Source organism: Brachyhypopomus gauderio, chromosome 1 (genome assembly GCF_052324685.1).
Source record: "Brachyhypopomus gauderio isolate BG-103 chromosome 1, BGAUD_0.2, whole genome shotgun sequence".
NCBI classification, from domain to species: Eukaryota; Metazoa; Chordata; class Actinopteri; order Gymnotiformes; family Hypopomidae; genus Brachyhypopomus; species Brachyhypopomus gauderio.
The window spans coordinates 12588913-12600867 of record NC_135211.1 but is presented as its reverse complement, the minus strand read 5'-3'; the positions used below and the strand labels follow the sequence as shown (position 1 = coordinate 12600867).

General features: G+C 43.6%; 1 protein-coding gene across 1 annotated transcript in view; it reads left to right on the top strand.

Moving 5' to 3' along the window:
• Positions 1 to 1920: 1920 nt before the first annotated feature.
• The window catches only part of tcf12 (transcription factor 12), a 51040-nt gene continuing 41005 nt past the window's right edge, over positions 1921 to 11955 (top strand). Inside the window, exons 1-3 of the mRNA XM_077018025.1 lie at positions 1921 to 2111; positions 3016 to 3108; positions 3532 to 3604. Coding sequence (XP_076874140.1) covers positions 3037 to 3108; positions 3532 to 3604 — 145 coding nt within the window. The 5' untranslated portion in view covers positions 1921 to 2111; positions 3016 to 3036. The remainder of the gene's footprint in view (positions 2112 to 3015; positions 3109 to 3531; positions 3605 to 11955) is intronic.

Genomic DNA, 11955 nt, shown 5'->3' with positions numbered 1-11955 from the left:
AATCCCAAAACAAAGGACTAGACTGAGCTAGTCTACATACTCTACATAAAGCAGTCATAAGAATCAGGGGGAATAAGTGCCAGGGATTTAAATTAGGGAATTAAAAAGCCAACTAATAATACTAGTACTATCACTACTAATAGTCACGTTTACACTTCTTATTTTTTATGATTAAGTTTTTTATTTTTCCATTTTTATTATACATCAATAACAAAAACCACCCCAACCCCCAAACAAACAAACACCACCACCTCTGCAGATTCTGTTCTGGTTATCAACATCCACCCCATGCTCCTTCATGATGAATTACTATTACGACTATACCAATTATAAATGTATATGAAGGCACGATGTACAACAACCCGAAACCACAATAAACACAGAAAAATTATTCAAGGAAAAACATCACAAGAAATAAAATAAGATAAATTTGGTTAACACTAAAACGATCAAGGTCTAATAGCAAAATAAAACACATATAGAGATAAGATGAAGCACGGTGGATATTTATACACTCGTTTACACTTCTTAAATGGAAAGAAAGAGTGTGAAAGAACACCCATTCAGAGCATAGCCCAAACTCACTGGCCCAACAAGACTAGACGGGACCAACACAGCTGCAGTCACGTCTGACATCTGTTGTCGTTTTGTCCAACAGGTGGCACTATGTGTTTTCTCAAAAATGTAGGGAAGCACCTTCCATTGTGCCGCGATTTAAGAAACATGTCAAACATTTTTGTTCTTTAGTACAAGAAAGAAAATTGACAAGCATTTGAGCGTACGACATAGTAACGACCGTATAAAAATAACGAATTCAGGCTAGACGGAATGTCTTAAATGAATAACCCCCAAATTAGAGCGTGTATGACTGTAATGTGATACATAATATTAAACTAATAAAGCACAAGTGGCATAAGAGTCTAATTTTTGCCGGGTTTGAACAGGGGCGCGATAAGTTAACAAGGATAAGTGTTTAAGTTATTTCTGCGCGTTTCTCTAGGAACCCCCCATGCTTTGCAATGTGCAGCCATTTAAGTAGTTAAAACTTAAAATAACCTTCAGGTTTACACATATCAATGAAATTATTGGAACAGAGAAACCTGAAGTTCGTTGTTTTTACCAGAAACAGAACCGAATAGAGATGTCTTTGCCAAAAACTCTTTGGAAAACAGCAAGAATAAAATGGCATTGTGTCAATTAGGCAGGAGTCTTTATTTAATCGTTCATTCAAAACGTCACTCATATTCAAAAGTTAGGATACTCCATCTATCTAAACCGAGTGTTTCGAGCACGTTGAATACGGCTACAGTTAGATTTTCTCTCATCTTCACACAGGCTTCCAGCGGAAGAAAAATAGTCCCTCTTTTTTATGTTAGTCTACACCCACCCAGAGGAACGGCTCAAGTTCGGCCTTTCATACGCTTTCCACTGGACTCTTATTTTTTTTATCGGATTGTTTCGTAGTGTCAAATGTTTTATTTCCAGCCGTATAATTAAACTTTAAGTGATTAGTCTTGCATTTGTGAAAACATTGTTGTCAGTTCAGATATTCAGACGTAGTGTAGATCTTGCAAGATGCTTGACCAAGACCGCCCAATGTGATCAGAAGGTAGCCGCGGCGCTTTAAACAGCTTTGTGGTCAGAGAGCTCTGAGAAATAGCCATTCGGATTTTTATTCACATTTTAGTATTAAACTCCAACAATTATTTCCAGAAATGCATCAAGTACAGTTACAAATGTCAACGAGCAATATCATTCAGAATTAAAAAACGTGTCATTTGTCCCACTGGCCCTTATTCCCCAGCAAGGTTGTGTGTGCGTCTTCACGGTTCGTCTCATACAAACTCGTCCGTGCCGTGGACGAGCGGGTCGAGGCATCAACCTCTACGGAACCGGCGGAAGAATACGCGTTTAGACGTCATCGCTGTGCTTAGGCTATCGCCAAGCAAAAATGTCCGCCTGAGGGAAACTCGCAAGTTACATATAGTGGATATTTGCAAAATATAATAACACAGATATTGATTTCATTGTCCTTCAGACGCGATTTAAGGGAAGCCGCGCCACCGTTGCCACACCCGATCGCCCTAGTTGGATTTTAAATACGAGAAAAGGTAAAAATATTGTAGTGAGTTTGTAAAAAGGTTTCGGACTGGGTGAAAGAAGTTGGGATAGAAGAAAGACTGGAGCTGTTATGGAGTGAAGGGTCGTTTGCTTCGCTCCCTCTACTTGATGGCGCGGTCTCGTTTCAAGTGGTAGCCGTTTTAATGTATATAACTGCTCCTTTTTGACTCACTGCCTTTTCCATATTGTTTATATAGCCACGATGCAGGCTGCAGAATGTTTAGATCTAGACCAACGTGTTTGCAAACTATACCACTTTCCCTAAATGTAACATAAGTGTCGAGTCGCAAATGTTGCACTGTGTTTTTTGTTTCGTTATTGTTTGTGGTTGATTCGTTCTCTCACTGCTTTGGAAGTGTTCATTGTTTTGTTTGTTTGTTTGTTTTTAATGATGATGGACGTCCATGTGTGTGAATGTAGGCTATCAGTACGAGGTTCTGGCTGTTCTCTTTAAATCTAGATAGGTGATCACAAAAATTAATATTTCTCTGTGAGATAGTAAAGAAAGATTTAATTTTAATTAGATAAATTATGTCACGCTTGCAAGCAGCGTATTTGTTTGGAAATGGCAAATAGTCTGCAATAGCTTTAATGCCGCCATATCAATAGTTAGGGCATTGAAATAGTGCTGTTAATGGCTCTCATTGATGATTTAATGTGTCTTGTTCAGTATGAAAGGAATCAAATAGGTTGCGACGTCAGATAACCTGTCAGTGTGTAGGCGGTTAGCTGCACGTTTTAAAACGTAACAAAGCCAAAAGTTATGATTATAGTTAATTACATCCTGCAGATTGTGTTTAGTAATTGTTAAGATGCGGATGTCCATAACTGTCATTTGCATAGTCTGTAGATGCAAGCTTAAAGCTACAGCGTCGATTTGTTTGTGTTTTACAGATTTAGTCAAAGACAGCCACGATGAACCCTCAGCAGCGGATTGCCGCTATTGGAACGGATAAAGAGTTGAGTGACTTGCTGGATTTTAGCGCGGTAAGACAGGGTTTTATTTAAAAATAATAAGAATATATAAAGTGGATTATCTTGTTTATGACTAGGACTTTATTTGTATCTAATCATTGAACATGCCTACGCGTGAAGAATGGTCTAAATGTCTTGTCCTTTACCGTTGAAACCATTGTCAAGTGTCATTAAGCCTACTTGTTATTTGCATATTCATTTAATAACTCTGATGTTATGATGGATTTAACTAGTATCTTCCGCTTGGAAACCATGATGCTAGTTGTTTACAAGAGTATATGAAGACTTTAGATCATTGAACTCTTTACTAGTGGTTTATAAGTCGAGTAGTGTTGTGTTATTTTATTGTCACATAGCCCATGTTGAATTGTAGTGCATCAGAATCTATTAAATGATTTCTCTTTCTCTTTCCCTCTTTCCCCTCTCTTCCATTAGATGTTTTCTCCGCCGGTCAGCAGTGGGAAAAACAGGCCCACTACTTTAGGAAGCAGCCAGTTCAATCCATCAGGTAGGCCACTTCCTTTAAGAATGCCAGTTTTTCTTTAATGAGGGTTTGTCTCATTCGCTTAGCTCACGTGGTGGTGAAGTGAGGTGCCTTTCAGTGGCGTTTGATTGCTGTTGGTAAAGCTAATGGTTTCCAGATGCCTCTGGAGGTGTTTTCAGATTTTAGTGAGTCGAGGTTAATGAGGGAAACAGTACAGGTTCGTGTGGTGGTGGTATGGTGTTTTGTTTTGGGGTTTTTGTTGTGGCCTACATTTCATCCCCTGGTGCACTGCAGTCTGAAGAACACATTAAGACCTGGTTGCCTCCACCTGTGACTGCCATTGAACAGGGGTTGTAGAGACTCTGAAATACAAATCACCCTTTATTCATGTCAAATTTGACATTTTACAGCACACTCTTGGTGTCATGTCAAGATTCCCAGCATCGTGAAACACAAGCTTTTAATCATGCTTCTTCATACATTGTCTTATGTCGCCTCAGATTAAAAGACCCTGCCCGTTTTTGATCACAGACCTGTGTTGAAGTGACACGCAGCAGACCCCCGTGTACCGGATGCTGCAGCAGCACACAAATCTCAAGGCCGCATCATTCTGAAATCAGAGTGAACCTGGTCTCGTTTTACTCTCTCACTGAGATGTCTTCTGATATGCGTTTGTAGTTGACTATTTCGAGAACAAATTCTCCTGTTCCTTATTCATGTTTTTAATAATGCCAAATTATGACAGTTTTATTTCCAGCTTTTTTTTAATATGATTTGTAGACTGACATATCCTTTGCTGCAATGCTTCATTTACACTGTATGAAAAGGCCGTCAGTTCTTGTTTTTTCTTCCATTGCACCCCCACCTTCCCCCCACCCCACCTGTCAGGTTTTAGGGACTGAGGTAACCACCTGAACGCGTTACCTAATGTTTGCAGGTGCTGTATGTTTCAGAAGGTTGTCCAGAGGGTGCACACCCCCCTCTGTGTGCAGTCTACAGAAGTGCGGCTTTAAGTCCCTGTTCATATGATTGTATGTCATGCTTGCGGTGACCTGCCACAGCATATTGCATGAAAGTGAATCTCTCATCTAGGGTACATCTTTTAAAAAAAAACGATTACAGTATGTATTTTGCCTCCTCAATGCACATTTTGTGTAAAATGACAAAGCAAGGCCCTGGCTACTTTTTGTGGGTTATCTGAAGGCAACATGTTCGGGGGATTAGTGAATAGTGAGACAGGAGGTTCTGTGAGGAGCTTTTGTGAATGTGCCGTGTAGCGTTTGACACGAACCCATTTATTTTGTGTCCATTTAAGTGGGCAGATTAACTGCTAATTTATTTTATGTTTTTTGTCTGCTCAGAGGTTGGGATATGTTGTGGAGTTGTGTATGTACGCAGGTTAATTTGTGTAGTGACTGTAATGAGGGCGATTGTCAGCCATCTCAGTGTTTAGCTCCTCCCACTTTAATGTAATTCTATTGCCCCTTTAATGCAATGAAATGTAGGAACATTTCACTGATATTTGTTTGTTAGTTTGATATTGATTTTCAAAGCTTGCTTGCTTGTTTTTTTTATTTTGCTGTTTTTTTTTTTTTTTCTGCTGAAGATGCAAAATCACACTACAGTAATCCCACTGTACTGCACAATTCAAAATTGGCAGTGCATTGCTGATCAACACACGACTCAGATAGCAATGGCCATTTCATCGATTTTCAAAACGGGACAGTCTGAGTGTTTTTTTTTTTTTTTTTTTTTTAGTTTCTAGTCATTGATTGATTGATTGATTGACCAACAAGACAGCATGGAGCCCAGTAAGGACGCTGGGTGTGAGATGCCGAGCTGTTCTGTCACGGTCGGGCCTGTGAGTGTTTTGGAGCAACCCCTATGCCCTCTCCTGATTCAGGAGAGCCAGGCTTGTGTAAGACCTCCGTGATCTGCCTGGTCTGTGGGTCTTCCACAGGTCTGTGTGGCATGTCTCACCTGCATAACGATGGAGACTCTCCTTCGTCTCCAACAACGCGGTTATTCCACACATCCTGGTAGGCGTGTGTAATGCTGGCATACCCGGCAACGCAAAGATGAATGTCCTCGGCTTTACTGGAAATGGCCAGTTTAGAGGCCCACCATGTAGCACTTAAGACAACAGTGGAACACAGCCATAGATTTGTGTGTGTGTATGTGTGTTTTTTCCGCTTAAGACAATCCCTGTGTTATACAGCTTTTGTTATGCTGCACTATATTGTTTCTGAATTTAATGGATGTTATTCCTTGGCAAAAGGCCAATGTATCACCAATGGTGTGTGTTGATGACTTTTAGAAATGTATAGGTTACAAATAATGCCCAAGCACTTGTGATATTGTGATATAAGTGATATTGAATCATGCTGACAATGATGAGGGTTTTTTAGGTCTTTTCTAACTTGTGTGTGTAAGTGTGTACCAATAATGTTTTGGTGTTAACTGTATCAAAAGCTCCTGAAATAAAGATAATATAAAGTATTATGTAGCTATTAATGTTTAATCTAAGTTATAGTAAACACATTATTTGTCATTTACTACAAAAGGTTGATGAAACAGAAGCTGTTTAAACTATTGTAAGGATTGAGTTTGACTATACTTTCATGATTTACTTGTCACTTATCTTGTCAGGGTAGGTGTGGGTGAGTTTTTTTTCGTGCCTGTGTTTGATACCTGAAGGCTCCATCCATGTGTGGGCTGGGCCTTGCTGTCTGTCATCGCTTCTCGCATTGTTCATGGATTAGAAAGCACTCTGCTGATTAATTATTAATGAGGGCTTGAGAAGAATGGGGAATGATTAGTATTCACAATTTTAGTCAGCCTGAGTATTTTTCTCTGTTTAAAAAAAAGTCTCAGAACTCAGCAAAGTGAACAGCTTGGAGTTTTAAGATAATTTTTTTGTGTCAAAATAAAACTGCTTTGCCGTGGAGCACATTGAACAGAGATATAAAAGGTGACAAAACAGTACTTGAGCAAAGCTTATCATCAAAGGCTTTTCAGAGGATTTGCAATTTTGTAAAAAAAATTTTTTGTTGTTTAAAACAACGGCTAAGTCTTTCTCATTTAAGCATGCATTCATTTCAAAATGGATTATTATTTCAAACATTTCCAACATCTAAAACCACCAAACTGTGGCTTTCAGCAGTTTCTGTTATTAAAACCAACCTGATACTTTTTTTTTGTGCTCCGGAAGCCTTTGTCTCCTGAGACACCCTCAGCTAGTTTCTACGGTTTGCTGATTTCATTTCTCAAAAATGGTATTGTCATGTCTAAATCCACTTAAAAATGTGTGTGATTCTGAACTGTTCAGACTTCGATGAAGGTTGCTGTACTTTGAAATCCCGTAGTGTCAGAATTAGAGGTTCAGCACAAAGATGCGTGAAAAAATATTTAGGCCTAGCGTTAGAGTAGACAATTTAAATATTGGAGATATTGGTTGACATCCATCAAATTTGTTGTTTGCTTACTTGTTTATTTGTAAAGACTCTTTCTAAAAGAGGTCTGGATATGTTGAGCTAATCTGCTTGTCGATATGTGAACCACTGGCTCACGCCAAGGGTGCTTGTGTCCTGACGGAGGTTTTTGGGGAGAGTTTGTTGTACGTCTCATTTATGTATCGCAGGTCACCAACAGACCCGGTTGTGGCAGATCTTTCTGTTGCCATAGTGATCTGTGTCCTTTGAAGTCAGGTTATTTGGCACGCCTCCTGTATCTCCTGCCTCATGTCCACAAAGGGTCTGAAAAACTGCACAACAGAAAGGGCCCAAAAACTTTGGCAAAATTGGAAATGATAGTTTAAAAAAAAAAGTTTTAATTGTGTTGAATTTTGAATTCTAATGTGTATAGCTGAAGCAGTTTGAAATGTAGACAAAGATGATATATTCTCTGGTAATACCTGGTCAGTCAGAATGTACTGTCCCAATGTACATAGCTATGTGTGAGGGTGTTTTTTTTCTCTTTTGGATAACGGTGGTGGGGGAGTGTTCAGCTGTGTTCACAGAGATGCTGCGACCTGACTTGTCTGTTCAGCCAATGCAGCTGAAGCAATCACAGCAATCTGGGCTAGACTGACAGGGCGCCGTTCAGGTGTGCTGCAGATGTGAGCCTGCCGCCTCCGTACACGCTCAGCTGGGTCAGGATTACTTTGTCGTACAGAGAGTAGGGATTTATTATTACGATATCACCCAGAGCTCCACGCTTTGACAGAGCAGGAAGTCATTTAAAGTATGTGAGTCGTATATGGAAATGCATCTTTTGTTTTTACGTTTACTGCATTTGTTTAATCAAGTTCTGTTGAGTGGCATAAGGGTCTGTGAAAACACTAGTGAAATATCTCTTTGAATATTACCACCTATAAATATATTATTATATGTTAATATATAATATACATCTAAGTATTTGATCCGTTCACTTTGAAATGCTAGTTGAATATATTCTCCTTTTAAATGGATTTCAAATACCATCCTTTCCTCTGTATACATTTAAGTATTTACAGTGAAACTACGATGGTTCTGGGAGTTATATCACTTTTGACACGCAGTGGCCTTTTGTTGACCTGAATCTTTCAATTCATGCCATGCTACTGGTGCTTAGACGACACCCCGTAGGGTCTTGTGATATCAAGTCGAGCAGTGAAACGAAGAAAATTCCATCCCTGTCAGTTCTAGCGTAAAGAAAAAAAAGTAGAAACCCAAGAAACCGTCGCAGGCTTCCCTGTCAGTCTGGCACGCCGTCGAGATCACTTATTGAGTGCTGGCATGTTCTTTCTGCACTTAAGGTGGGATAATCATGGTGATTTTTGCTTGACTGCTCAAACAAAGTCTGGTTCCGGAGCGGTTCCGGAGCGGTTCCGTGCGGAGGGAGAGTGGGATGTTAAATGTGCGTTTCCGTCCTCGCGCTGTGTGGAATCCGGTGTTTCTGCCGGTGCACGAATCGGAGCTCTGGTTCCGCGGACGCTGTTAAGTTCGGCACTGCGCGGGGTGGGTTCTGGTTTTTTAATGTTTTAACAAACATGACCATCATGCCTTCTTTGCTGGCCAGGCTACCTAATGCAGATGTGAGCTTCTCTGCATTAACGGCCTCTTCGTGGGCCCTGCCGAATGAAGTCTTCAGCTCTGAGGGCTGGTGCAGTCAGAGAGATGCAGGTCCGCGAAAAAGCAGCAATTGCTGTTTAATTTCGGCGTGGCCGTGAGTTTTGAAAACCATTTGAATTGCTAATCCTGGTCTGAGGCTCAGGGATGTGCACAGGCCAGATCATCTTGCTTTTTCGAGAGATGGACCGTCCACCACATTCCAATTTCATTACATGTCTGACCCATAAGTCCCTCTGTATGTGGAAACAAGATTAAGGTCCTGTGAGCTTAAATCATACCTCAGAATTGAATTTGAAAGTGCTTGCCGGGGAACAGGCCCTGAAACATTTGTCAGACGCGTCCGTAAAAGCTCTCCAACTTGCGGTAGAGAAGAGGCCATTTCCCGTATCTGATGCACGTGTACTAATAAGTCAGCTTGTGGAAGATGGGCTGTATTGGTTTTTATTTCCATTTGTCTCTATAAATTATGTATACTACTCCTGAATGAAGTCTGAGGCCAGAGGTCAGGGCAGGGGGCGTATATTTTCTTGCATAGGTCAGTCTCCGACACACACCCCCCCCCCCCATCCCCCCCCCCCCCCCGTCAGCCCCACGTGGGAAATGAAGTTATTGTGATGTGGGGCCACGGTCACGGCACATGTGCGCGCGACTCACTGTTAACTAAGAGGCAGAGCGAGACCATGATGGCTGATGGCTTATTCAGCTCTGCCTACTAATTCCAGCTCTGCCCCCTTAGGCTCACTGGAAGACAGCAAGGGCTCTCTGCCTCCTCTAACGACCGTAGAGCGCAGCGCCCGGCCAGGAGCATGCCGTCCAGCCGTGGCCGAGGGACGGCTGACTCCCACTGGGAATAAGACCAGCGGATCGGAAGAATAATGTCTCCTTTTGATCTCTCGGCCCCCCTGCGGGCAGCGAGGACACCAGGGGTGACCCGGACAGACTGGGATGGGAGGTGGAAGACCCCCCCCCCCCCCCCCTTCCTTTTCTGGGTGCAGCCGATTAGTCTGTCCAACTTTACCCTTCACACCTTTAATAAATAAAGAAAGGAAGTTCCAGGATGTCATTTTGTAACAAAAAAAGTTGTATAAAATGATTGATTATTTTTATGGCTGTCGTGGCCTTTTGTTACATTCACACTATCGGTGGGCTATGTGCGCACCTGTGCACACCTGTCTCGTCGAGCTGCATATACACACCTGCCTCGGCGGGCTGCATATACACACCTGTGCACACCTGTGTCGGCAGGCTGCATGTGGCATGGGCCTCGAGGGTGCATGGGTGCTACACGTGGGACGGTTATGTTAAGCTTGGTTTATGAAGCTGACAGCACACCTGTTTGTGTCTTCCTCTCCTTAAACGTAGATAAAGGGTTCTGGAAGGCCGGCCGTTAAGATGGCATGCTGTGTAGACTTGTGCTCGGCCAAAAAACCCAGAAAAGGGGGGGGTAGGACGATGCTGGATGTGACGGCGTCTCTTTGTCTCTCTTTCTCTCTATCTCTCTTTCTCTCTATCTCTCTCTTGCACGCATGCACGCACTCAATCACCCGCCGACCCTCGCGCACCTCCACTGGGGCTACGGGTTTTGCGAGCCCGCGTCTGGCCGTAGAGCGCCGAGCGTGACCTGAAGCCTGATGCTTTTATCGGGATTCTCATTTCAGATCCAGGAAAAGGCTGAAGCGGGGAAGCCGTCACCGTGGCGGCCCCGATCTGCAGCCAGAGGCCGGCTCAGGCTCTCCTGGACGTGGATTTTGTTCTACGCTGCGTTCGCACTCCTGTTTGGTCCTGGATTGTTTTTAGGACCTGGATTCTGACACAAACCCCCTTCCCCTGAAACATACCGATCAAACTGAAGTCTTCTCTTGAAAAAGGCTCGAGGATTACTTGTGTACCACTGATTTGTTCCTGGTTTTAATTTGTCTTTTGAAGGATGGTTTTAGACTCCGGCCTTTGTAAAGCTTTCAAGTTTGAATTTGCACAGCCTCATACTTGTTTGTTACCATGGTAATTACTGTAATAAGCCCAGGGATTTTCCCCCCGTCCTTTCTGTCGTTATTACTTCAGAATCAAACACACACAGTCGATGCACCCCTGTATATTAATATGAAGTCCAAATTATTAAATCTCTGTGTTCTGTGTTTTTTTTTCAGTTCAGGATGTATTTTTGACAAAAAGATTGATCTGTCTATGATAAGATGAAAGCAATTCTAAATGTCGAGCCCCACCTTATGCTAACCTCAACCGGTGATTGCATAGACGAGGTAGGGGCGGAGTGGTGTGGTGGAGTGTGTATTTGACTGAAATCAGTGGCGTTTTCTACAGTGCCTCCCTTTATTCTGTGATGAAGCCCGTGTCCTCCCGTGCGCAGGGCCACAGAGAGTTAATCGATATAAAGGTAGCCTGTGTTGCTCCGCCTGGCTCATCTTGGCTCGTCTCTCCTTCTGACAGATGGGATCTCTGAGGGTAGTGGTCATAAGCTCTGACTGGCTATCAGTCAGTTTACTGCGTCATTAATACTGGCCGTCCTTTCCCTCTGACCCCCCCATCCCCCTTTTTTTTAATGCGGAGGGTTTTCGTCTGTCCGTACTATCCACTACTCCCCCTCTCCCCCCGGTTAGATGAGGGAGGACGGGGACAGTGGTCCTGTGTTTTGGGCAGGAGGGCGGGGGGGGGGGGGGGGGGGGGGGGTCTACAGGCCGCGACACCCTGCGTGGCGGCGCTGTCTGTCCGCCCTGGCTGCCGTCTCCAGCCCCGTCGGCCCGGTTCGGACGCCCGGACCCAGCATGGAATGCGGCGGGAGGTGGAGGACGATGACGTGCGAGGACGATGACGTGCGAAGAGCCCTCGGCGCGCTCCACGTAGCGAGGCCAAGAAGGTTGGGTTGTTAACGCCAACCGTCTGCCCCCCCCCCGCTGTTGGAGACGAGCCAAAGACAGCGGCCTGTTGGCGCATGTGCGTAAACACGCGAGCGTGCGTAAACACGCGAGCGTACGTGAAAATGTGCGTAAAAGCCACTCGTGTGCAGCGCCTGATCTGTGCATCAGGTGAGGCGATGGAGGGCGTGCGTGCGTGCGTGCGTTTCGTGCGTGGAAAGCCGAGCAGTCATAAGACGCGGCTCTGATTAAAGCCCACTAATGAGAGCAGCTCAATAAAAATAAATCCCCCTGATGCAATAAACGCCGCCTTGATTGCAAGCACCCAGGGGTGTGATAGCGTAATCCCTTTGTGTGCAGCACGCTGCATGCACGCGAGGTTCGCCTGCGTGCG